Here is a 27,926-nt window from a genome sequence, read left to right as displayed (position 1 = left end):
TAGCATATAGGTTTTCATAGTATTCTCTAGTAATTCCTTGTATTTCTGTGGGGTCCATTGTGATTTTTCCTTTCTCGTTTCTAATTCTGTTGATGTGTGTTGACTCTCTTTTCCTCTTAATAAGTCTGGCTAGAGGCTTATCTATTTTGTTTATTTTCCCAAAGAACCAGCTCTTGGTTTCACTGATTTTTTCTATTGTTTTATTCTTCTCAATTTTATTTATTTCTTCTCTGATCTTTATTATGTCCCTCCGTCTGCTGACCTTAGGCCTCATTTGTTCTTCTTTTCCCAATTTTGATAATTGTGACATTAGACCATTCATTTGGGGTTGTTCTTCCTTCTTTAACTATGCCTGGATTGCTATATACTTTCCTCTTAAGAGTGCTTTTGCTGCGTCCCACAGAAGTTGGGGCTTTGTGTTATTGTTGTCATTTGTTTCCATATATTGCTGGATCTCCATTTTAATTTGGTCATTGATCCATTGATTATTTAGGAGCATGTTGTTAAGCCTCCATGTGTTTGTGAGCCTTTTTGCTTTCTTTGTACAATTTATTTCTAGTTTTATAACTTTGTGGTCTGAAGAGTTGGTTGGTAAGATTTCAATCTTTTGGAATTTACTGAGGTTCTTTTTGTGGCCTAGTATGTGGTCTATTCTGGAGAATGTTCCATGTGCACTTGAGAAGAATGTGTATCCTGTTGCTTTTGGATGTAGAGTTCTATAGATGTCTATTAGGTCCATCTGCTCTAGTGTGTTGTTCAGTGCCTCTGTGTCCTTACTTATTTTCTGTCTGGTGGATCTGTCCTTTGGGGTGAGTGGTGTGTTAAAGTCTCCCAAAATGAATGCATTGCATTCTATTTCCTCCTTTAATTCTGTTAGTATTTGTTTCACATATATTGGTGCTCCTGTATTGGGTGCATATATGTTTATAATGGTTATATCCTCTTGTTGGACTGAGCCCTTTATCATTATGTAATGTCCTTCTTTATCTCTTGTTACTTTCTTTATTTTGAGGTCTATTTTGTCTGATACTAGTATTGCAACACCTGCTTTTTTCTCTCTGTTGTTTGCATGAAATATCTTTCTCCAACCCTTGACTTCTAATCTGTGCATGTCTTTGGGTTTGAGGTGAATCTCTTATAAGCAGCATATAGATGGGTCTTGCTTTTTTATCCATTCTATTACTCTGTGTCTTTTGATTGGTGCATTCAGTCCATTTACATTTAGGGTGATAATTGAAAGATATGTACTTATTGCCACTGCGGGCTTTAGATTTGTGGTTACCAAAGGTTCAAGGTTAGCTTGTTTACTACCTTACTGTCTGACCTCACTCGCTTATTGAGCTGTTATAAACACAGTCTGATGATTATTTCTTTCCCTTCTTTTTCCTCCTCCTCCATTCTTCATATGTTGGGTGTTTTGTTCTGTGCTCTTTTTAGGAGTGCTCCCATCTAGAGCAGTCCCTCTAAGATACCCTGTAGAGGTGATTTGTGGGAGGCAAATTCTCTCAACTTTTGCTTGTCTGGGAATTGTTTAATCCCTCCTTCATATTTAAATGATAATCGTGCTGGATACAGTATCCTTGGTTCAAGGCCCTTGCGTTTCATTGCATTAGATATATCATGCCATTCTCTTCTGGCCTGTAAGGTTTCTGTTGAGAAGTCTGATGATAGCCTGATGGGTTTTCCTTTGTAGGTGACCTTTTTACTCTCTCTGGCTGCCTTTAATACTCTGTCCCTGTCCTTTGCCATTTTAATTATCATGTGTCTTGGTGTTGACCTCTTTGGATCCCATCTCTCGGGAGTTCTGTGTGCCTCCGTAGTCTGAGCAACTATTTCCTCCCCCAGTTTGGGGAAGTTCTCAGCAATTATTTCTTCAAAGACACTTTCTATCCCTTTTTTTCTCTCTTCTTCCTCTGGTACCCCTATAATGTGGATATTGTTCCTTTTGGATTGGTCACACAGTTCTCTTAATATTGTTTCATTCCTGGAGATCATTTTAATCTCTCTCTGCATCAGCTTCTATGCGTTCCTGTTCTCTGGTTTCTATTCCATCAATGGCTGCTTGCATCTAATCCATTCTGCTTATAAATCCTTCCACAGTTTGTTTCACTTCTGTAATCTCCCTCCAGACATCTGTAATCTCCCTCCGGACTTCATCCCTTAGCTCTTGCATATTTCTCTGCAGCTCTGTCAGCATGTTTACGATTTTTATTTTGAATTCTTTTTCAGGGAGACTAGTTAGGTCTGCCTCTGAAGATCCTTTCTCAGGTGTAACTATCTTGGTCTGGACCAGATTTTTTTGCCTTTTCATGGTGATTGCAGTGGCTGTAGGCAGGTTGCAGGTGTGTCAACTGGGAGAAGAAAGTCCTTTCCTGCTTGCTGAATGCCTTGCCCTTCTCCGCTGCCTGTGACAGCTACCTGCACTCCTGGAGCAGCCACCAGGTTAATCTCCTAAACTGCTGTGGGCAGGGTGTCCGTCAGAGCAGCACGGAGCCCTGTGGGGAGTGGCAGGCACACCAGGTGCGCTCCTCCGTGCTAGCAGCGAGCCTGCTGGGCAGCTGTGTAGCAGCAGCAGCCTTTGGGTCTGGCCCGGGCAGCTGTGCATCGGGCTGGGATTCCAGTCGGTTCCTGGGAGTGCGCCTGCTCTCTCTGGCTCCGCTGCCGGTGTGCGTGGGGCTTTTCCGCGCAGGCTTCTACTGGGCTCTGGCTTCACTGCCGCCAGTGCGTACAAGCCGTGCCCGGGCTGTTCGGTCGCACCACTGCAGGCTAGCCCTGCGGCACACAGATCTGTTCTTGGTTCCTTCTAGCGCTTCTGCGCCCCCCCACCCGGCGCACGCTCCCACTCTCCTACTACTGGGCCCATGTGTCGGGGTCCACGCCAGTTGGAGGAACAACTGGCAGGCTGCCTGGTCCTGTGAGGGGCTTCAGAGTTGCACTGCCTCCGTTTAGGGTGCCTAAGTTTCCCCGGTATTTCCAGCTGCCGGGACAACTTCGTCCAGCTATGGGGTCCCTGTCTCTTTAAGACTTGCAGAAAGCACTCACTTTTCTTTTGTCTCAGGGGCGCCGGTTGCAGGGACCTGCCCACAGGTTTTGCTTTTCCGTTTCTCTAATATCTAGCAGTCCATGCACCTTGTGTCTGCGTTCCGGGTGCGGATTTCTAGAGCTGATTGTTTACGGTCCTGGGCTTTCACTCCCTCCCCGTCCCAACTCCTTTCTTCCCGCCGGGTTTTGGGGTGGGGGAGCGTTCGGGTCCCACCTGGCCACAGCTTGTATCTTACCCCCTTCGTGTGATGCTGAGTTCTCGCAGATGTAGATGTATCCTGGCTGTTGTACTGCATCCACTGGTGTCTCTTTTAGGAATAGTTGTATTTATTGTATTTTCATAAATATATGTTTTGGGGAGATTTCCTCTGAACTACTCACGCCACCATCTTCCCGTGATCCCTTTGGATGGCCATTTTGACAATACTGATTCTTCCTATCCATGAGCACGGGATGTATTTCTATTTATTGGTATCTTCTTTAATTTCTCTCCTGTGTGTCTTATAGTTTTCAGAGTATAGTCTCTCACTTCCTTGGTTAGGTTTATTCCTAGGTATTTTATTCTTTTTGATGCAATTGTGAATGGAATTGTTTTCCTGATTTCTCTTTCTGTTAGTTCATCATTAGTGTATAGGAATGCAACAGATGTCTGTGTTATTAATTTTGTATCCTGCAACTTTGCTGAATTCAGATATTAGATCTAGTAATTTTGGAGTGAATTCTTAGGGTTTTTTATGTACAATATGTCATCTGCAAACAGGGACGGTTTAACTCCTTCCTTGCCCATCTGGATGCCTTTTATTTCTTTGTGTTGTCTGATTATCATGGCAAGGACCTCCAGAACTATGTTGAGTAGAAGCGGGGAGAGTGGGCAGCCTTGTCTTGTTTCTGATCTTAAAGGAAAAGCTTCAGCTTCTTGCTGTTAAGTATGATGTTGGCTGTGGGTTTGTCATATATGGCCTTCATTATGTTGAGGTACTTGCCGTCTATACCCAACCACATTGTTTTTCATGTGAAACCTTCATACAAGTGTATATCAATAGTACCTTAATAATAAAAATTGTAATAAAACAACGTCAGCAAATCAGAACCCAGGAAAAAGGATGATATTTCTACTTCATGATACATGAAGCCATATGTATGCCCATACATATGCCCATCTTACCAAAACTCACCAACACACAGAAAATAATCCAATCTCGCATATGAACATAGATGAAAACACAATTAATACTAGGAAATGTAATACAATTGAACATTTTAAAGCAGGCGACTCTAACTCTCATCTCTCCACAGAAACATTAAAAAAAAATACTGCTGAAACTGTCAGAATAAACTTTGTCAGAATTCTGTATAACAGCCAAAGGTTTACAGCAACCAAACAAATGCAGGATCAAGAAAAAGGCAAACTGAACAATGGTAGGAGAGCTCTGTGGCAATTTTACTTGATCCTAACCCATTTCCTCCTGGCTGGGGAGAAGACAGTCCTGCAGATGGCAGCATCTGTTCCCAGAGGGGAACCCTGGTCCCTGGTTTCAGAGCAGACCTTACTCACAAACTGCTGTGTCTGTCTGAGGGGCTACCTGAGCAACTGACAAAAGGCGCTCATCTCTGTCTTGCCTAACTCAGAACCCACACAAAGAGGAAAAGCGTAGGCACTGCTCAAGAATATTTTAAGGCAATAAAAAACCCCAGCTTCCTTAAGCAAAAGATAATAGTTGAGACATATAAGAGATCTGCCTAAAGCAAAGGAGGAAAAGTCAGGGAAACCTGGGGGAAATTAGGGCATTCAAAAGTACACAAGCAGAATGAGGAACTGAGAACCTCATGCACATGCCTAAGACAGGATACACGCTCAGCAAAGTCCTGAGAAGGCCTGAAGCTTTCACCACTGGCTAACTACAGCCTCAACGACAGCAGGAAGTGAGGGCTGAGGAGAACTGTAACTGGCCTGGCTGTGTGTTACATCAGTACCCTGGCACGGAGTCAGGCTGTGAAGATTGAGACTTGTTTTTAAGCTTCTGGCATTCAAGGAAATTTCAGGTAAAATGAGGACATTTTCAGATAAAAACTTTCAATAATCAAGAACAGCAAACCCTGAGGCAGGGGGAAGAATATGATTTCCATACTATAATATTCAAATGTCCTGTTTTCAACAACAAAAATTGCAAAGCATACAAAGAAACAGAAAAGTATAGCTTATTTAAAGGAATAAAACAAATTGACAGAAACCATCCCTGAGGAAGCTCAGACATTGGATTTACTAGACAAAGAATTAAAATCAACTATCTTAAACATGCTCAAAGAGGTAAAGATAATTCCAGACAAAGAACTAAACAAACCAGGAAAATGATGTCTGAACAAAATGAGACCACCAATAAAGAGACAGACATTCTAAAAAGGAACCAAATTCTGAAGCTGAACAGTACAGTAACTGGAATGAAAAGCTCACTAGAGCAATTCAACAGTAGACTTGAGCAAGCAGAAGGAAGCGTCAGCAAGCCTGAAGTTACGACATTTGAAATTATCTAGTCTGAGGAGCAATGAAGAAGTGACAGAGCCTAGGAACATACAGGACACCATAAAACAGACCAACATACACATTATGGGAGTCTTAAAAGGATAAGAAAGATAAAGAGCAGAAAGGTATTTGAAGACATAATGACCAAAAACTTCTCAAATTCCATGAAAGATATGATCTGCACATCCAAGAAGCTCAATGAATTCCAAGCAGGATCCACTCAAAGATCCAAACCAAGACCTGTCGGCAAATCATCAAAAGACAGAGAGATCATCTTGAAAGCAGCAAGACTCTCCTGTCCCATACAAGGGGTCCTCAGTAAGACAAATTGATTCCTCACCAGAAACATGGAGGCCAGAAGGCAGGTGGATGATATTCAAGGAACTGAAAGGAAAAGACTGTCAGCAAAAACTATCCTCCAAAATGAAGATATTCTCAGCTAAACAAAGACTGGGAGAATTCATAATTAATAGACTTTCCCTAAAAGAAATACAAAAGGGAGTCCTTCAGGCCAAATGAAAGGACACCAGAAAGTTAACTTAAAGTCATACAAAGAAATATAGAACAATGATGAAGGTCAGGAAAAAATAAAAGCCAATATTACTGATTATTGTACTCTGGGTTTGTGACTCCTCTTCATGACAGTAACAATATAAAGTGGGATGGGTGGACATGTATGGGAGCAGAGTGTGTGAATACTACTGAAATTAAGTTGGTATTATTCAAACTAGGTGGTTAAAAGATTAAGATGATAACTGTAATCCCCAAGATCACCTCTAAGAAAATAACTTGTAAGTCTATAGAAAAAGAAAGAAGGGAATCAAAACGGTATGCTACAAAAAGGCAACTAAATATATAAAGAAAGGGTAATAATGGAGGAACTGAAGGGGGAAAAAAGGAAATAAGACATCCAGAAAACAAATAGCTAAAGAACAGAAGCAAATCCTTTCTTATCAGCAATAACTTGAAATATAAATGGAATAAACTCTCTACTTAAACAACAGAGATTGCCAGAATGGATAAGACAAGGCCTAAAGCTATAAAAATTCTTAGATGAAAACATGGGGGAATACCTCTATGACTTGGGTTTGGCAATGGTTTCTTAAATATGATACCAACAGCACAGGCAATGAAAAATAAAACAAGACTTCATTGACATTAACTTTTGCACTATCAAGGGACACTATTAAGAAACTGAAAACCCACAATGGGAGAAAATATCTGCAAATCACATATCTGATAAGGATTAATATCTAGCATACATAAAGAACTCCTGCAATTTAAAGCAAAGAGACAAACCACCCAACTAAAAATGTTTACAGTAGCTTTATTTATAACTCCCAAAACCTGGAAACAAACAAGATGTCCTTCAGTAGATGAATGGATAACTAAATTGTGGTTCATCCAGACAATGGAATATTATTCAGCACTAAAAAGAAAGGGGCTATCAACCATGACAATGCTACATGCTATGTAAGTCCAACTATGTGTGATTGTATGACATTCTCTATGATGATATGACATTCTGGAAAAGGAAAAAGATCAGTGGTTGGGGGACAGGGAGGAATGCATAGGTGGAATACAGAGTATTTCAGGACAGTGAAACTATCCTGTATGATACAATAATGATGGATATATGTCATTATACGTTTATCCAAACTCAGAGAATGTACCACCACAATGTACATGATCTCCAATATAAACTATGTAGTTTAGGTGATTGTGTATAGGTTCATCAATTGTAACAAAATGTACCACTCTGGTTGGGAAAGTCCATTAGGGAACTCATGCATGTGTGGAGCAGGAGGTATATAAGACATTTCTATACCTTCCTCTTAATTTTGCTGTGAACCTAAAACTGCTCTAAAAAAAGGCAGACAAAGGACTTGAATAAACATTTCTCTGAAGAATATACATAAATGGCCAATAAGCACAGGAAAAGATACTCAACATTCTCAGTCATAAGGAAAAAGCAAACCTAAACCACAAGATACTACTTCCTATCTGCCAGAATGGCTGTAACTTTAAAAAAGGAAAATAATAAGATCTGTGAGGAGAGACAAACAAATGGAACCTTTGCACACTGCTGGTAAGAATTAAGATGGTGCAGCCACTGTAAAAATCAGTTGAGCAGTTCCTCAAAAACTTTTAAAAATAGAGTTACTATATGATTTAGCAATTCTACTACACATATATACGCAAAGGAAATGAAAACAAGGACTCAAGCAGGTAACTCAATGTTCACAGCTGCATTACTCAGAATGGCCAAAAGGTGTAAACGACCCCAGTGTCCACTGACAGATGTATGGATAAACAAAATGTGATATACAAATATAATGGAATATTATTTATCTATTAAAAGGAATCACATTATTGTTTATAGTTCATGATGCGTGATCAAAACTGAAAGTTTCTGTGATATGACTGCCCTTGCACTGTTTACCGTGTAAGAACTTATTCACTATGTAAGAACTTGTTCACCATGTAAGAACTTGTTCGTTAAGCTTCAGAAGATTGGAGACTGTTGAGAGTTAGGCTTGGGGTTGATTAATGATTGTGCATTGAGCCCCCTATACAGAATTTTATTGTTGTTAACAAACATATGATCAATATGAGAGATGCCCTCTCAAAAAAAAAAAAAAAAAGGAATCACATTCTACATAGTACAACATATACAATGTTGAAAAAAAATTATGCTAAGTGAAATAAGCCAGATACAAAAGGACAAGTATGACATGATTCATTTATATATCTAGAATAGGAAAATTCAGAGACAGATAGTAGATCACAAGTTGCTAGGAGCTGGGGGGCTGGGAGTGGGAGTCATGACTTAATGATTACAGAGTTTCAGCTCCAGTGATGAAAAATTCTGGAAACTGATGATTACACAACAGTTGGATGTAATTCAAATCACTGAATTATACACTTAAAATGATTAAAATGGCAAATTTTGTTACACATATTTTACAATAAAAACAGTAAGGAAGAAAAATGTTTTTAATTTTAAGAGAAACTTTCAAATTAGGAATTTTTGAAGAAAATTAAAAAGAAAACTAAGTTGAAAAATATTTTTCCCCAGACACAAATGATCAGTAAGCAGAATTCCTATAATTCAACAAATAAATATACTAAAACCCCACATATAATAGATTGCAGAAATATAAAGTTAATAGAGTAAAAAATACTTCAATTATAATAACAAAATTAAAAATGTAAATTACTAAGGTCTGAATGTTTGTATCCCCCAAAAAATCATACATTGAGAACCTAATGCCTAAGACGATAGTGTTAAGAGGTGGGGCCTTGTGGGGGTGACTGTATCATCATTAGGGCAGAGCACGTGTGAAGGGGATTAGTGCCTTGTAAAAGAGGACTCGAGAGTGTCAGCCATGTGAGGTGACAAGGGGAAGTCCGTAACCCAGAAGAGGGCCTTCACCAGACTAGCACCCTCATCTCTGGCTTCAGGACTCCAGAACAGTGAGAAAAACATTTCTGTTGTTTATCAACTACCCAGTATCTGGTATTTGTTATACAGCTGCCAGAATGCAACTAAGACACAAGTCAAATTGAGAACTCTTACACCTATCAAACTGGCAACGATTTTTTTCTGTACGTTTGTTCATAAGCTCTCTGTTACATACCTCCATTTTCCCAGAGAGGCCTACAAAGGCTATAAGAAGAGTGAGGCTAAGCCCTCACACAGGTGCACTTACTGAACTTTTACAACAGCCAGAGAGGCAAGTATTCCTTTTAGAAGTGAGGATATTGGGACAAACTGTGTGACCTACTGAAGATCACCAAGCCAGTCCAGGGCAGGGTTGGAGGTCCAGCCCTGGCCAGATGGACCCCACAGTCTGGGCACTGAAGTACCTGTCGTTCAGATCCCCCTTTAAGATCACCCAGCAAACTTCCATGACAGCCAAGGACATGTGCAGGCACTTCTGTGCAGGGCCCAAAGGAACATAAATTTCCTTTTTGGAAAATAATTTGACTATAGGCTTACAGATGGTCCCTTCCTTATATAATATAACCCTCATCCTGACAGACAGTATACTATATTGTAAAATTAGAACCTAAAATAAACAAAAATGCACACTAAAATTTCCACATAAAGATGTTCACAGATAAATTGTTTTAAAAATGGAAAAATATCAACAATTTCAATAGCCCAAATTAAAGGAATGATTAAATAAGTGATCATATAAATACTATGGGATGTTGTTTAGTTATTAAAAGTTTCAAGAAAATAACTGAATGAAGAAATGTGTAATAATTATGAAATTATCAAATGGTCCATTAAAAATTGCACATAAAAAAAGGATGGGAGAAATATTAACAGTTAAAAATGAACATGTTCACTGGGTGAGAAGCTTCAAGAAGGCATGCCAGCCACATGCCCCTACCTCCTGAAGGGCAGGTGCCTGAAAATTTACTGAACCAAATTTCTTCATGAGATTATGGGATTATTTTTTTCCTTAGATGGCACACCTGAATTTCAAATGAGAAGATTTGTGTTTTTAGGAATAAATCTTAACTGCCACAGTAACAATGAGGCATCCTGAGGAAGCACCACTCCAGGCTCACGGCCCCCTCCCCTCTCTGGGGTTCTTGCGTCTGTCCCCTTTCTGAACTACTGCTAAGGTGTATTTATTAAGCAGGCTTGGCGGACTAGCGTCCTGTCGCAGACATGCTCTGAGCTGCAATGCCTTTCTCAGCCTGGCCCTGCTTTCACCTCAGCGGGGTGGACCCACGTGAGTTTGGGGAGAAGAGTCCCCATGAGACTAGGTCTGGGGTACTACAAGGGGCTGTGGAGGAACCAGTCAGCAAGAACCCCTTAACTGCTTCCCTGAAATGCTCTTCACACCAACCAGGAGCCCTGGGCAGTGAGTACAGCAAGGATGTGAGAGAGGAATGGGAGGAGGCAGCATGAGCAGGGTCGAGAGCAGCCCTTGCCATGGTCTACTTTCTCTGGCTCCAGCTCCCCCCATGAAAACAAGGCTGGGGCCTGGACACTCCCCAGAGCCTCGACCCAAGCATACTGGGATTCTACAAAAGCCAGCCTCCACCTTGGGCTTAGGAGACCTTAGGAGACCAGAGCCTGTGGAACAGGCTCTGCCAACATGGCACCAGAGGGAGGCCTTCGTGTGCGCTCCAGGGCAGAGCCTGCCTGACAGCCACCCACCCTTATAGTCGGCCTGCAGTCTCTTGGGCCACTAGGCTCACGGGATAGACTACCCAAGCCTGACCACTTAGAACCATTCTATTCATTCTTATCATTTCTCAAAAGATCCAGTAATTAACTCTTCAGTTATTTTATCAGGATAAAAAATCTCAATTAGCAAGGGCACAGGTGGTCAGATATTTCTGATCATCCTTCTGCTCAGCACCTAAAAGGTCACTATGGCAGGCAAGGCGTGGGGTCACCAGCTAACACCTCCCAGTCAGGGGCTTCTCCACCATTCACACCCTAGGCTCAGAGCCCACCATCTCCAAGCCTGGAGAAATCTCAAGGACTCCTCAGAACAGACTGGACGCTCCGAGATTTAAAGTCTTTGAGTCTGCACTGGAACACCATGAAGGTATCTTTCTTTAGTTACCCAAAAGATTAGGAAAACAAAGTACAAATCCCGTATCTGCTGTTCAGGTTCCAGGCACTGTAACAGAAGGCATGACCTATAACGAGCATCAAGAAGAGAACGCCTACAGTAAGCACACTCCAGGCTCTGCTTCGGCAAAGCAGCCCATCTGCCCAGAAGGAAAGAGTTTATATAACAGCATGGGGCAGGGGCAGGCACAGGGCAAGCGCCTGGGGCTCAAATGGCGAAAGTGGAGATGGAAAAAGAAGGTGGGTGGACGCAGAAGAACAGGAAGGAAGGGGATTACTTACTCAAAAGCCTCCGCTGTGAGCTGGGGAGACTGAGCAAGGCCACCTCGTGAACAGTGTGGCTCTGGGACTCAGGCGGGAAGAGGCAGAGAGGGAACTCTGTCAACACAGCAGAGATGCTGGAAGCAGCAGGGTCCCCGAGAAACAAAACAGGAGAGGAAGGCGAGAGACTAAACAAGGTCCCTGTGTAAGGGGACAGAGACAGCAAGACAGAAGCGAGTGGCACGCTGGCCACAGAAGTAGGGCAGGGACCCTGGGTGTGCTCCAGAGGCTCTGGAGGAAGTGGGGCCCATGACTCCAGGGGTACCAAGCCAGAGGTGTGAGGGCTGGGGGGAGCCCATGTGCTTTAGGAGGGTGGAGATGAGGCTCGCCAACTGGAGTTAGCATAGGACAAATCTCTGGGGGGAGATGAAAGGACGGAGAAAGAGCAGAGCAGACCTCAGTCCAGAGGGCGGTGAGGCTCAGGACGGCCATTACCAGGAGGAAGCCCAAGCCTACCTGGACACAGGAGTCTGCAGATGGGGGACCTGGAGCTATCGGGGGCAGACACTGGAGGCAGAATCCCCAGAAAAGGTAGCGGGGTGAGGGGAACAGAGGAGCCATTAAGCGGAGGGATTTGAGACCAACAGGAGGCCTATATTGGAGGGGGGCAGGAATAAAGCCTGGAACACACGTGTCCAGAGGGTTAGACACAGATGCAAAACCAGGCAGGAAAGCAAAGAGAAGGTCTAGATGGGAACAGCCACCCCAAGAGAGGTCAGAGCAGGCAGCCCTGCCTGAATGAGCGAGGCGGAGAGAAGCCAGGAGACGGAGCTCCCCAGGCTGGCCACACACTGGAAAGCTCCGGACCTCCAGACTGTTTCAAAACCAGGGCAAAGATGGATTCTCCTCAGGAACCCGAGGCTACAGTCCCCACCTTAGCGCCCTAGACTAACAGCCTGCCTCTGCATCTGCTGGCCGCCTAACCTGAGAGCCTACTTGGGGGCAGAGAGAGAAGCCCAGCAGCACACACACCACCTTAGAGAACAGTCTGATGAGAAGCAGAAGTGTTCAATACTCACAGGAACAATAAGCCCTTGCCAAGTCAATAAATTAGCTTCATCAACCTGGATGTTACGGAAGTTTTTCATTCCACATTTGCGGATTTCTTCAAGCTCCTGTTGATTAACAAAGCATAAAGGGGTGTCAAATAGGGGAAAGCACCACATATTCAGATCCCTCCTGACTCCCTCACATTAAACCGAGTGCCGACACCGCTGATGACAGAATTTCAGAGTGCGGACTACATGGCCCTTGTCTGGTCAAGAGGCCCAGAGCTCAACCCGCGTCCCAGACCAAGAAAAGCCCCCACCTTGGTGAACCCACAGACAGCAGCAGGGTAAGTGTCTTTAGTCAACGTACCACCTCCTCCTTGGGCTGTTCACCATGCCCCTGTTTAAACACCCTCAGCCCCCTGCGCAGGGCAGCCTCACAGCAAGGGTACAAGGAAGGTGCTACAGGCCTGGCTTCTTCCAACCATGGTTTAGTAAGCTATGTGCCAGACACCGAGCATATCAAAAGACAAACAAAACAGCGGACCAGGAGCAAAAGTTCCCAGGACTGGGAGAGGCAGCTGGGACACACTGGCGCTCCCTGGCAGGCGACAGGCCCCACGCTGTGTGACTTCAGAAGGCTCCACCTCAGCAGCACAGTGAAGAGAACTATCCAGGCCAGGATTGGGGGGTGGCGGGGGGCAGGGAACTTTCACTGGACCTCGGTTTCCTCAGCAGCAAAAGAGGGGTAGTAGGCCCCCGAGTCACAGACAATGAAAGGAAAACCACGCAGCAAGTAACAGAATATGAGGGATTATCACTATACAGTCAACTCAGCGAACTCCATTTCACCCAGAAAGCCCAGCCACCACGGCTACTCCAGGGCCGTGCCTGAGGGGTCTCCCGTCTGGAACTGCCTGTCACTTCTCTTTCAGCTGTGCCAGCCTGACATTTCCCACTGCTTCCCAACAACTCAGGTGAACGTCCAACAGCATTAATGACCCGAGCCACCAAGGTGAGCCCACGACTTTCATCCCCAACAGTCCTCCATTCTCAGACACCTGGAAGGAGGGGGCCCCCTAAGTGTCCCAGCCTGGCCTCTCAACCACAGCCCAACAGCCTCCTCCTCGTCTCCTGGGTGCCTTCTCCTCTGCCACCTCAGAGCACCGGCCAGCTGAGCTGCCCCCTCTGCTGGTCAGGCAGGACAGCCTCCTCTCTGGCCTGCTTCCTCCTCATCCAGCCCACGCATTCCTGTAGAACCGGGGGGCCCCAGCTCGTGTGGCGCTGCAGCTCACAATGACACAGAAGCTCTGAATCAGCCCCCACATCAAGCCCAAAAGATCCTCTGCACCCTGTATTCCCAACACACAGCCACCAGCTTATGGGGAACTGGGGAAACAATTCCCAAGGAAGTGGAAACACTCCAGCAAGTGCAGGGTGGAGTCCGAAATGGGGATCTTTAAGAAGCTGCACAGTGAGGAGAGCCACTGCCACTGAGAGAGGAAGGAGCCCATTTCTAAGCAATGCTCAGCGTCCGTGAGGAAGATGCCAGTGATAATGGCTGTGACCCCTGCAGTGGGGGAAGAAGGGGCCCAGTTCCTCTTCCTGAGCCTTCAGGAGGGAACGCATGGCAGCTTGGAGACCATTCAACCTGCTGAGTGCCATCTAGCCCTCCTGTTAATGCCCAGGACGCCCCAGTATCACCCCTCTGAGGATCGTGAAGCCCAGGCAGGTTCAGGAAGGGGAAGAAGCAGTCTCACGCCTCCAGCACCCTCTGGCCCACTCTCCAGACAGAGGCCAAGCTCCACAAGGGCAGGGGCCTGGCAGCCTTGTAGCTCATGGTCATGCTCAAACACCTGGTTAATAATCAAGTTAGTGAACAGATGGGAAGCTGGGGCATGCCGAGGGGTAAACAGTTCTGGGACAGAAAGGGCTCTCTATGTATTTTGACTTTCTGATCCTTGGTGCAAGACTAGAGTTAGGGTTCTGGATAAAGACAGAAGATAGCATATCCTTAAGGGCTGAGTCCTACCAAATCATCAAAAATGTTTGAACCAAATACAGACAGGAAGAAAAATTCCAGATAGAACTTTGACATTAGACAACCAAAAAAGAAACAACAGAGAAGAGTACATCCAATATTCATGGAAGCAAGTAAATTTTAAAATAATCTATAAATATGCTTTATGGCTTCAGAAATCCACATACTAACAACAGTCATGGTAATAAAAGTATCTGTAATAAACAAGAAAGTAAATTTCAAAAGAATTACACAAACATGGCAACATGGGACTCAACTGTAATGTGGCAGTGAAAACCTGCATCTTGCTCAAGAAAGGGGGAGAAATGAGTGGGCACTGTGGGCAGGGGTGCAGAGAGGGCACCCATGGGTGTTCTATCAGAGGCATGAACCAAGAGAAAGGTTGTTCCGTGGGAGGAGGATGCCACGTACCCCCTGGGCAGAGAAGACACTGAAGTCCGAAGAGCTGGGAGGTCAGGGAATCCAAAGCTCAGTTATCAGTTAATTGGGTAAGAGACGAACCCTCTACTTAGTTGCTGTCAAATTAAGCTCACCAAAGACGGAAGAGACAACCTCCTTTGCATAACTCTTAACCAACAAGGAAGAACTGATTATAAGGCAGAAGTGAGAGAAACCAAGAAAAACAACCAAGCAAGAGAGCCCTGTCACCTCCAGGGAATGCTGGGCAGCCCCCAGGAGAACATTTCTCAGCAGGGTGGCACCGGCATCCAGCATCCAGGCAGGACTCTGCACTGTGAGCACCCTGAGCCCTGCCCACTAGATGCCAGGCATCATGACACCACCTGACCCTGATTTCTTGACATCCTCTAGAGCCCCAGCTGCTGAAAACCACCAGTACTATCTGGGGTCAGAATGCTGAAAGTCCTGCATTGCACAAGACAGTCTGCAGACAAAAACTATTCAGCCCCAAATCCCAATCACACCTCCACTGAGAACAACCTGAAGATGGATTCAAGTCACTCTAAGAAAAGACAAGCTCATATGAAGGTCTGAGACTCGAAAAGGCAGGATGAGTCAAGAACTGATAGACCCTGATGCAAAACTGCACCCCTGTAACTGACAACGATCCTGAGAATAAAGAACAGGGTAAGGAATTTAAAGAAGCCAATGCAAAGTCAGAGCTCAAGTGGAAAAGAGCATCACAAATGATGGAAGAAAGGCCCTGACAAACAGAAACTGAGAGCGGCCCAGCTCTTGATGAACAGACAGGAAGATCAAAGCCGACGACGGCAGGAGCTTACAGAACATGCCTCACACAAAGGTTTGTTTCAGTTCTGCCAGAGTGAGGAGTCCCAGGTCAGCTGCTCCGTGCTACTGGCGCAGTACTGACAAACCGAGAGGAGAGGGAGGGAAAGCAGAACCAGGCCACTTGCTCGTTCCTCCTCAGGCAGGCGGGATGGGGAAGGAAAGCAGCGCCTCTCAAATGCAGTCGGAGCCCAGAGGTGGAGCTCAGGCGCGTTGCGGGAAATGAAAGAACCCGGCGGGCTGTCCAGCTCTTCTAATGGGAAAACACCCATTGCCCAAACTGCAGCCCAGAAAGTATGGTGCCCACGCCAGGCCAGAGTGGGGCGTGTGCCAGAAACGGACCACTGCTGGCAGGGGCAGGAGGCCGGCCCCGGCCCAGCAGGCACACACCGCTCCAAGGCCTGCACAGAAGCCCTGACTCAACCCTGGGAGGGCGCACATTTGCATGCAGGGAGCACTCCGGCACACAACTCGGATGTGTACACCTGAGTTTGGGCAAAGTATTTAACAAAATCTTTTATTTTCTTCGTTGGAGATCTACAATGCGGCCTCGAAATCAACTTCAAAATCTTCCTGGATAATCTTCATGCACGGCCTGAGTGAGAACCCTTATAACTAGCTGGTGGCTATGGTCCTCTAAGAAATTTAGGAGATAAAGAGGCACAAATTTCCAATTATAAAATAAATTAGTCATGGAGATAAAAGTACAGCATAGGGAATATAGTCAATAATACTGTAATATTATTGTATGAAAGATGGTAACTACACTTATCATGGTGAGAATTTAGTAATGCATATAGTTGTTCAATCACTGTTATATACATCTGAAACCCATATAATGCTGTATATCAGCTATATACTTCAATTAAAAAAGAAAAGAAAAAAGAAATCCAGACATACATACAGAGGAAAAATCAGCTGTGCAAGTCGGGGCTGCTTCAGATGGCAAATTGATGTTATGGACAGCAAGTCTCAAGGTGGGGAATGTGTGTACAGTTTAAAAAGGTACATGCAGTATTATCCTGTAGTGGCATATTTGTTAAATGGAAAAGGGCACATTATACCCCTAAAGGGAACCACAGAAAGCAAAGGTGACTGCCATCTTCTGGGCTGCAGAGGCTGGGTTAGAACGGTGGAGAGACACCGCTCTAGGAAGCTGAAGGCCAGAGGTGGACAGGCTCCGCAGGCAACGAGAGGTCACGGCCTCATGGGAGAGAGGCTGAGAGGGGCGTTGGGAGGCTAAGGAGGAAGCAAACCTCTGGAGGGAATAGGTCTACCTGGTCGGGAAACGTATAGAGACGCAGAAGGACGAAATCACCAGGTGTGTGAGGGAAGCAGTGGAGAAAGTGTTCCCTAATGTTGGGGGTTTCTCAATCAGAGTGCGCGCCCAAAGCCCCTGGAGAGCTGTTCAACACCCACACGGGAGAGGCGGCGGTAGAAAGGGAGGGGAGGGCAAGGTGAGAGAAAGCCTGACTGGTGCCCAGGCCCCACCCATGGACAGCTGAATCAGCATCTCCAGGGTGCCCGGGACCCCCGGTGACAGTGAGCTGCACCCCTACCTAAGAACCACCATGCTCATTCAACTTAATCTTTCAGCCCAGAAGATACTGAGGCCCTAATTTGATGTCATTTCCACTGCTAGAAATAAGCTCCTAAAAGAGCTAACACCTCCCACGGAGCCAGACACACAGAAACAATGTAAGGAATTCCTCTTACTGCAACAAGTCTGTGGTTAACAGAAACCCAAAAACTGTTCTGAGCTTTTTTTTTTTTTGTGAATGCTCACTGTGATTTATACTGCATATTTTACTCTTTGTTAAAATTCCTATAAGCAATAAAATCAGGATATTCTAATTCCCAACCATTCTCTTAAACGTTTCTTTTGTGTATTATACATAAAAATAGTATTTTGATTGGGCAGGTGTCAACAGCTATCAAATCAACAGAGGACTAGAAAGAGCAGAGGCCTCTGGGTCAGACAAGCCTGGGCTCAAACCACGGCCCCACCCCTCACACCACCAGATGAAATGGCAGGAAACCTACCTCACAGGGCTCTACTGAGAATTACAAGAAACTTTCTACAGTTTAACACTTAGAACCCTTAGTAGGTATTCAATTAACATTGTTTCATTCCCTTCCGTAATTGTATCATCATGTTTCTTAAAATCCAACACAGCGTCAGGGCACCAACAGAGTCTGCATTCTGTATAACAGGACACAGACGTAATATGGCATTGACAGCCTATGACCAGATCTCACAGGGTCTTAAATTAGAAATGAATGAGTTTATGATTGTTAGCACATTTCAGAAATGACCTCATCAATTATACCTCAAGAAAAAGAAACATAAAGCAGGGGGCCTGCTAACAGCATATCTCCTCTGGAGGGCATCAGCTTAGCATGTCCTCACATTCAAAATCCCAAAAAAAAAAAAAAACAGAAAAGAAGAGATGCTAGGGAAGATGCATGCTTTTGATGCAAGACACATGCACCAAAGAGCAGTCCGTGAAAAGCAGGGCCAAGACTCTAAGAGGGAGAAGCAGCAGGTGGTCGTGACAACACTCTGCAGTGTTAAAAATGAACATCACACATATGATATGACTGGAAGGAAGCTCACAACACCTGAGATAGGCAAGTTGGGCATATCAGCATCACTTTACATAAGATAAAGCTGAGTCTGAGAGAGGCCCAAGTCACAGACCTGGTACAGGGCAGGGCCAGGACTAGAGCCACGGCCTGAACTGCTCTTTGGTGAACACCTGACCACACAAAGCAGCCAGGTAGGGTGGATGGAACCGGGCAGTGCAGGGGCTCCTATTTCCTGAGCAGGATCCAGGGAGGCTTAGCTTACTCTGGAATAGCCTTCACAGCTAATCATTAAGTGTTCACTTGTGCAAGGAACATTTCTGGGCTCCTCCTGTCCAAGCAAAATGAAACCTGGCAGATGGAGCCGGATGTCTGAGGGAAGATTACACAAACCTGCCCCAAGTCTAAGAACCAAACTGCTCTCAAATGCCAGCCACACAACTGGTAGGACTTTAATAACTTTAAAAGAAAGAGCTATTCCCTGCTTTTGTGTGACTAGTACAGTGACTAATTTTGACAGAAATGTATTTTCCAAGTTTGCATAATACAACCAGTGGCAATGATACCAAATCATGACTTTGGCGTAATTCAATATACTGTAAACCTAAATATAAGGCTTCAGAGTACAGGAATGCAATTCTCTTATTTCAATTAATACTCAGCAAAGGGGGTGGGAACAACCCCAACACATCAGCCATTCTATGGCTCAGCAGTTTGCACACTATCTTACACTTAGTTATCATCAAGACTAATACATCTTGGTATATAAACAAAATGGAATATTATTCAGCAATAAAAAGAAAAGAAATCCTCCCATTTGCAACAACATGGATGGATCTAGAGGGTATTATGCTCAGAGAAATAATCCAGGCAGAGAGAGAGAAATACCAAATGATTTCACTCATTTGTGGAGTATAAAAATGAAACAGAAGGAACAAAATAGCAGTAGACTCATAGACACTGAAAAGGGACTCAACTCATGGTTGGTTACCAAGGGGAAGGGTTGGGGAGCAGGGGGGAGGGGGAAGGGGATTAAGGGACACAATAATTCAGTCACAATATAGGTAGGTCATGGGGACAGCACTACAGCATGGAGAACACAATTAATGATTCTGTAACATCTTACTATGTTGATGGACAGTGACCGCACTGGAGGGGGTGAGGACTTGATAATAATATGGGTAAATGTTGAATCACTGTGTGGTGTATTTGAAACCAACGTAAGATAGTATATCAATGATACTTTAATTTTTTTAAAAACTAGTACATCTAACTGTCATCAGAACTCTGTGAAGTAGCTTCATTATCCTACTGGAGAAATCAGGACACTAAGGCTCTAGGTGACGACACAAATGAGGCCATGGCAGATCTGAACTCAGGTCCCTGTTACTTGACCACAGCACGCTGCTCCAGGGAGATGGGCCACTTGTCAAGAGGTCATTCTAAGAGGATATGGCTTAAGAAAACACTCAACACAGGCTCAAAGAGATGCACAGCCCACACACCTCCAAGCAAGCATGGCCCAGGCCCCGCCTAAGCAGGGTCTCCTGCCAGCTCCTCGGCCAGCTTCTGGCCACCGACCTCACTCCTGGAAAATGTTTCTGCTTCCATCTGAACATGGCTGTGCCTCACATTCTTCACCTACATCACACACTCCAGAGCTGCCCCAGGACAAGTGAGCAGAGTGGCAACTGCGTGCGTAAAACCCGTGGCAGATCCTTCTGCAAGGTCAGAGGTTCCTGAGAGGTACACTGGTGTAAGGCAGACATTTACAAACCAACTCAGAAAGGGTTCAGAGGCTGTTCAACTTGAGTTACCCCGCTGCCCAACCTCTGATAGTCAGGCAGCATCCCCACTCAGAACCACAGAGAACACAGCCACGAGCACTGGGCTTGACCTTACTGACTGCTTTGGTTGCCAATGTGCCTGCTGGGCTAGGGGTTGTGCAAACAGTATTCCGCCCCTCCGCTGAACTATGCCAGTAAGATGTGGAAGCAAAATATGACAAGACAATGAAGTACAACAAACTATAATCAACACAGACCTGGAACTGTCAAAAACAGAACAAGGCCCAAACAACCACTAAGCTGAAGTAAATTCCCCTGTTCTGCACCCCGGCCCTCCTTAAAACCCACAGCAGCCTTGTGAAAAGCAGGAGCAAGACCCTCAGGGCAGGTGATGCGAGCAGAGAGTGAGCCACCCAGGCCGTGGGTGGTGCCCTCTAAGCCTCAGGCTCCTGCCTGTCAAGGGGGCCCCTTGCAGCTCTGAAATTCTAGAGACTGCAGCAAAGGCCAGGAGGAGACATGGAACAGCCACCGTAAGCAACAGTTCTTAACTTTCTGCTTCAAAGCTGAAAGAGAAGACAAAAAGCAACAGTATTATTTCTGGGATGCAACTACTGGTTCTCAAGTTTCCTTCACACCCCACCTCCCCAGACCCAGGCCAGCCCTTTTAGGGGCCCTTCCACACAAAGCACCTGGATTCATCTCTGGACACAGTGGCTGTCACTATCCTCACTGCAGGACCATTCAGGACAGGAAGAGAAAATACACAGGGGGAGAGTATGGCATACTGGGAAAACAAATTTTGAATTCAAGACCTTTTCAATTTTGTTGAGAAAAGTGAACACTTTTAAACAAACACATATTCCCACAGCCATCTCAATTAACTTCTCACTACCGGTAAGGATCAGGTTCCTTCAGGAGAGTGCCACAAGAGAACGGGCTCTGCTGGGGTGGGGGTCACATCCAGGCAGGCCCGCCCCTACCTGGCCCCAACCCACCTTGCCAGCACTTTCTCCTCTCACTCCTCCGACCCCTTCCCTCCCACCAGGCTGTCCTCACTGCCCTGGAACACCCTGCTCACTCCCAATACAAATGCCAATATCTATTTTCTCAATACCTAGCTTCTCACACTTAGTATATGCCAAGCACTCTTCTAAGCACTGGACATAAATATTAACACATTTAACCTTCACACACAGGTGAAGTAACTAATGCAGAGAGAGGTTAAGTAACTTGCCCAGGTTCCCTCAGCCAAGCTGTGGCAGCCTCAGGACTCAAAACTCTAGAACCTGAGCTCTTAAGGACCACACTATTCTCCCTCTTAATAGCTGTGTCCTCAGTTAATGGCCCTCTCCTCTCCTTTTTACTGGGGACAGAGTTAGGCTTATCTATGCCATCAAGAACAGACAGGATGAGGCGGCCAGAGGAGCCCTGCAAGCAGAAGTCCTCACAAGCAAGTGGCCTGCTGCCTCACCTGGACGCTGCAACTGGGAACACAAGCGACCCCAAAAATTAAAAACATAGCATCTCTCTGCCACCTGTCTTTAAGCCCATCAGCACGAGTTTCCATGATGACCTTTCGTGAGAGGCAACTCTTCCAGAAGTTGGCCAGAAAACTTAGCCCCACCAGGGTGGAGGGAAGGAGGGCTCATAGCTCTGGAGGCTTGTAGTGCTGGACATGCCAACCTTAGACAAAACCAAGCCAGTTCCTTAGTGCTTCTGGGAAGCACTTCAGGGGCTGGCCTAACTAAAACCCAAGGAGAGGAGAGCACAAGGTCAGAAGCATGCAGCCATACTGGGGGGTAGGCAGGCCGTCACTGGGGTTCCTCAGGGCACCTCTCATAGCCACTGCCCACACCCATTCTGAGGGATGAAAGCTACTCCACCTCACTGGCTGCTGGGTCCTTTAACCACTCATTCTGGAGGGGTCAGCCCAAGTCCCACCTCCTTCCCAATGTCAGAGGGCCTATCCCTCCGCTGTACTCCATCATTAAGCTGGCCTACACGCAGCATGCAGTGGACAGCCCGGGATTTCTTTGTTCTAGGTAGATGCATGCCATTTTTCTCCCTCACTGAGCAACTCAAGTGCAGAACCCAGAGGTGACCCTTGAGCTGAGTCTTACAGGACAAGCAGTTAAGTGCAGAGAAGGAAGAGGGACACCCATCAAGAGACCCAGGGTGTGCAAAGCATGCTGTGTTTAGGGGATTCCCTAGGCAAGTGGGGCGAGAGAAGCCTGGCAAGACCAGATCTTAAAGGAACATGCTAAGGAACGTTCATTTTTTAAATTACTTTTACATACAATGAGGTTCATACAATAAAATGCACAAACCTTAATGTATAGCCTGATGAATTTTGACATGATGTGCATTTTAAAATAACACAGTCCTGACCTACTGAATTTGATTCCAATCTCTGAGAGCCGAAACTGGGCACATGCACTTCTCTTCGACACCCTGCTGGCTAGGAATTGTGTGGAATTAAGTAATAAGGAAACCAATGAGGAATCTGATGCAGGTGTTCTGCCACCAATGAGGATGGAGAAAAGACAGGCAGAGAACAGAGGTAAAGGAGTGGTTCAGCAGAATCTGGCAGGTGGTGAGATGTGGGAGGAAGGGGCGAGGCAGGCCTCCCAGGTTCTTCCTTGGGTGACTGACTAGACAAGACAGGAGAAACACAGGGCAAAGAATGACCTTAGACTCAGCCACCACTCAGGGGAAAACTCAAGGTGGCTCGATACGAAGTCTGGGCCCCCAAGGATGTCTTCCTGGTTCTTTAAGCTTTAACTCCTAACTGTTACAGCAGAGAAAATAGAAGTATCTCTTGAACAGCCATACTTTTCCATGGGATGAGAATATTTTCTAGTGACTTGGTACAATAAAGCATTAAATCAACAGCCTACTAACAAGAGTTGTATTAGAGTTGTAACAATATCAGAAAAGGTCCAAACACCCTGAGACAAGTGTTTTGTTCTAATATATACTTTAGGAAGAGATTCCACATGTTGCAATAACTGAGTATACCTTCCTTCCCAGGACCTGTCCCAACTATCTTTTAGTACAGAAACATTCACAAAGAATATCATTAAAGGAGGCTGAAAATACCCCAACTTACTGGAATTTTCTATTTAGGATAAAAAATGCAATGCTTTTCTCAATTCCCCAAAACTCAGCAGATTCAGAACATTTATGCTGGTATAACATAACTTGTAAAATTCCCCTCAACTGACACACACACCTACCAGACACATTCACTGCTCTCTCGTGTTAATTAGCCAGCCTGAGAGAACCTAAACCCCTGCTCAAAAGCAAACTAGTTCACTGCTTAGTACAATGAATTCCAAGGAACGAACTGTTATTTAGGGACTCCTCGTACTCATTCACATGTGATTATGGACCGAGAGAAAGCACACCAATAAGGTGTTCTGACTGAACATTATTCAAACAGCATTAAAAGGTTGCTACAAATCTCAATTCCTTATCTCAGTGGTTGCCATAGTACTAATAAAATGTCACTCCTCCCTTCAACCCACCAATTTCCCCACTGAGAAAAGTCCTGTGGAAAGATACTCAGCTGGAGAGGCCTTAGAGAAGATGTCCAGAATTGAGAGGCTGAAAAATTACCAGACTGCAATCAGTTTCCCTTAGCAGCAACTACAGGTTTCACTTTTGTAGCTATTTCCCTTCCTGACTGAAGCAATGGTTACAATCTGTTGTTGCCATCAATGCTGAACTAGCTGCTTGCGAATTTAAAATGTACTTAATCTTTTATTAACATTGTTTCTAAAAAGGCTAATCGTTTTGGCAAATGCTTTTTAAATTAAAGACTTTATCATATTCACTTTGCCTAAAATGACTTCTCAGCCTGAAATATGCATGCAAATCACTGTTCTTTTAATAATGTATTTAACACTGCAGACAGTGCTAAATAAATATCTGCAGACAGTCCATTGTTACAAAGCAATCTTTGATTCTCAAGTGTCCTGGAAAACAATTTTTGAGGATATCTCAAGTTTTTAAAGATGTAATTCATTTGCTTATTCAACATGTTTACTTTTCACCATTAAAAATCCCTTCTATTATTTCCACCCCATGTATTGATCAACCTGCATCAATAATCTTTTTTTTAACCAACCACGCTTAAACACTGGCTCTCAGAGCCAATGATCAGCATCACATGGCCAGCATTTCCCATACTGAACTGAATTTCCATCCACAACTCGAGAAATGACATCCTCCCCCAGCTCCTTACTCCAGGGATGCCCCAGTGCATCTTTGGAGTAAGAAAGGAGGCAGTTCAGTGACAAGGGGCAGAGAACATGGGATTTGAAGCCAGGGATATTTACCATCTCCTCTCTCCCCAACCCACACGGCTACTCCACCTTAAGTAACACTCAACCTATCTAAGCCTCACCATTTCCTCCATTGTAAAATATAGATAACAATACACCAACTTTAAGTGTTCTTGAAAAGAACTAATGTAAATGGACTAGCACTTAATAAGTACTCAGTTAATGTTATATTTTTTCTAAGCTCCAATTTTTTGGAGACACAAAAATAATTCAAAAGCCAAAGTAACTCCTCTCTCAGACCCATGGAACCTAGGAATTCCAAACTGGATCAACTGGGATAGCCTAGGGGATACCAGGATGAACTAGGTCAAGATCCCTGCCCTTGAGGAATTCAACCCAGTAGGAAAGACAAGTCTAACACAAATCAGATAGTGACAAGAGCTCAAAGAGAAACATAAAGCAAGTGCTATGGTCACACAAAGGAGGAAACAACTCATCCTGAAGGGGAATGGGGAAGGCTCACAAACTAGGTGCATTCGAGTTGAACCTAGAACCTCCCTGGAAGGGAGGAAAGGCAAGAAGGCAGCCTTTCTCAGGTAGAGCACGCAGCACGTGCAAAGCATGTGCAGTCTCCACATAGCAAATAGGTATGAGCGGGGGCTTTGGAGTCAGACAGAACTGAGTTAGATCACGGCTCATTCTCCCCAGCTAGGAAAACTGGGGCAAACCATGAATCTCTCTGCATTTCATTTTCTCATCCACAAAATGGGAATAATAGTGTCTACATAGCAGGTAGGATCAAACATGATCATGAATGTGAAGGACAGAGCTGCCCAAAAAGCTTTAAAAAAAAGAAAATAGCAAGGGTAGTGGGGAACCCAAAGGCAGAAGAAGGTAAAACTGAGCAGATTACTTTCAACCAGCCTAAGGAGGGTCTGCATGCCAAGTAAAAAATTAGGATTAACTGCAGAGGACAATAAGATCACAGAGGTTTTCAAAAGGAGTGTTAAGAATTAACTTGCTTTGGGAAAAAAATAACTCTGCTGTCCATGAAAGGGAGTCAGAAACGAACAAGCATGGATTCAAGTCATTGCATTAAGATTAGGAAGGAAGGCCTGCACTCAAACCTTTCTACAGTACAATCCACAAGGCTTAATGGATGACTGCATTTGGGGAGTAAAGTAGGGAAATATGTGAACAAGAGTCCTCTCCTCTGGATGCTGGGTGAATGAAAGGTGGTATCAAAGACAGAATATATAATAAGTCTGGAGTCCACTGACTTTTCTTTTGTGCCCACTTTCAACCCAGTTTTGTGAAGTTAAATGTCGTCTGGAGCCCTTAGTGAACAAAACAAAGGAAACTTCCCAGGGAGGGAAGGCCCAGAGGCTGACTCTAAGTTCAACCTCTAGTTCTACCGAACACTGCTCTGCCCAGGAGGAACACCAGCTCTTTTATCTCCGGTCAGGAAACCAGCTCCTGGGCCTTTTTTATTTCCGGCCCGGTGCCTTCTCACAAACCTTGGCGAGGTTCGACTCCTGAGAACGCCGGCAAACACTCGCGAACGAACTAAGCCAGCTTAGCATCTCTGTTCCTCATCAAAGGAGCCACTTAGCAAGAAGGCACCTTCGCTGCATTGAAGATACAAAGTACCAGGTTACTTTTATAAACTTTAGCTCGCTTTCATTCCGACGACGGAAACCAACCCCCGCCCCCCTAAAACTGGCACTTTGGTTCAGCAGGGAAAAGGATCGGGGTGGCTCTAAGTGGTGGGCAGGAGAGGAGGCGAAGACCCGCGGCGCGAGCGGGGCCGACCCCACGCCTCCGAAGTTACCACCAGCCGGCTGTGGGACTCTGCAGTCACAAGGCGGCGGTTCGAGGGAGCCGGCGCGGTTTCAAACGACCCACCAACAAACTGATCTAACTTTTGTGACCTGGCCTCCTCCTTCCTCTCCCAGCCCGAGCCTCCCAGGCTTCTGGCCTCCCGGCCTCCCGGGCTGCAGCCCGGCCGGGACGGGCTACGGGCCGGCGCGCTGCGGCCCAGGGCGGGGCGGCTCCGCGGCGCGGGCTCCCGGCCGGGACTCCGGAGCTCCGGCCTTGCCCGGGGGGCCCCGCTGCAGGGCCTCCCGGCCAAGCCCCCACTCCGACACCGCTCCGGGTCCGGGAGGCGGCCGCCGGAGGAGGCGGAGCCGGCTGGACTCCGGGCGCAGGGCGGCGTGGGCTCTCGCGGCCGAGCGGAGGGGCCAGCGGCGGCTCCAAGCGCGGCCTGGCGCTCCCGCCCAGGCTGCGGCCTAGGCGGCCCCGTTAGCTACCTCAGTCCGCACTCATTCCGGGCAGCGCAGCGGGGCCACGCGGGGAGCGAGGCCGGGCGACGGCGCCCGGAGGAGCCCCAGGCCGCCGCGGGGGCCCCGAGCTCGGGACGCCGCCCCCCACCCGGCCGGCGCCGGAGAATGGCTTTTACCTTCATCAGCCTCCTGCTGGCCGCCATCTTGGATCTGGTGCTGCTACTTTCCCAGAATGCATCGCGGCCGGCCGGGTGGCCGGAGCCCCCGCACTTCCTGCAGCGAGCCGGGCGGGGTGCTCCCAGGCGTGCAAAGCGCCTACTGTGTGCAGGCCACAGTGCGAGGGAGGCTTGTGTGACCACAGGTGATCGGGACAGGCAGAGAACTGCCTTTTGACGGTGGCCAATCTAATGGCAATTACAAACAGTGCCTGACACATAGTAGGCACAATAAATATTGCTTGCATGACATCATTGAATAACAGATTATTTCAGGCACCGCCAAATGCTGTGAAGAAAAGAAAACTGAGGGATGGGAAAGTGACTGTGGAGACCTACTTCCACTGGGAGGTCAGAGAAGCCTCATTGAGGAAATAGTATAAATAATAATAGCTAACCCTGGTTACCATTAACAGCCCCCTTTCACAGGAAACAGAAGCAGAGGGAAGGCTGATTATTTGCCCACGGCCGTGTAGCCAAGCCAGAAGCGGAGCTGAACTCGCTGTTCCAGGTTAGGCTGCCCTGCAGAGCCAATGCTGGGACTTGAAGGATGGGAAGGAGCAGCTGCGAGGCTTGGAGGAGAATGTCTCAAGCAGAGGAAACAGAACTGGGAAGACCATGAATTTGTCTGGGTAGCCAGAACAAAAGAAGGCTTAGAGGGAGTGAGGGAGACAGGTGACAGACCATTCAGGCCCTTGTAGGAATGGGAAGGGTTTGACTTCCATATTCTGTGAGAAGCCTTTGAGGGATGCAAGTAGAAGTCACATGGGCAGATGGCACGTGTTTAAGGAACGTTCTCTGATTGGAGAATGGAGAATGGAGGTCCTGGCATAAGCGCCGGAGTAGGGGCCATTTGGAAGCCTATTGAAGCCATTCAAAAACAGAGGTGATGGTGGTTTGGACCTTGGGTAGCAATGTGGGCAAAAAGAAGGCTACAGCATCAGAACAGTTTTAGTCCTTGTGAAGGAGTTTTCTTCATTCGAAGAGCAATGTGCTTCCCATGGGA

The 27,926-nt window shown here is 45.9% G+C and overlaps 1 protein-coding gene and 1 long non-coding RNA gene across 3 annotated transcripts in view; both read right to left on the bottom strand.

The window, feature by feature from the left end:
* UBE2L3 (ubiquitin conjugating enzyme E2 L3) overlaps positions 1-26,898 on the bottom strand; it is a 49,427-nt gene extending 22,529 nt beyond the window's left edge. The window contains exons 1-3 of one of the 2 annotated variants that reach the window (XM_057491978.1): positions 26,882-26,898; positions 25,941-26,051; positions 12,509-12,604 (exon numbers count right to left, since the gene is read on the bottom strand). In XM_057491978.1, the coding sequence (XP_057347961.1) occupies positions 12,509-12,604; positions 25,941-26,006 (162 nt within the window). In that variant the 5' untranslated portion in view covers positions 26,007-26,051; positions 26,882-26,898. Of the gene's footprint in view, positions 1-12,508; positions 12,605-25,940; positions 26,058-26,881 lie in introns of those variants that run through there. The other variant, XM_057491977.1, reaches the window with a different exon arrangement.
* LOC130680741 (uncharacterized) lies at positions 19,906-25,915 on the bottom strand. Its single transcript, XR_008993794.1, has 2 exons — positions 20,827-25,915; positions 19,906-20,700 (listed from the first exon to the last, which is right to left on the bottom strand). It is a non-coding gene; the product is annotated as an uncharacterized LOC130680741 (long non-coding RNA).
* Positions 26,899-27,926: the final 1,028 nt, after the last annotated feature.

Source organism: Manis pentadactyla, chromosome 14 (assembly GCF_030020395.1).
Source record: "Manis pentadactyla isolate mManPen7 chromosome 14, mManPen7.hap1, whole genome shotgun sequence".
Classification (NCBI taxonomy): Eukaryota; Metazoa; Chordata; class Mammalia; order Pholidota; family Manidae; genus Manis; species Manis pentadactyla.
Note: the sequence above shows the minus strand (reverse complement) of the source record. Positions and strands in the feature narration are given on the sequence as shown.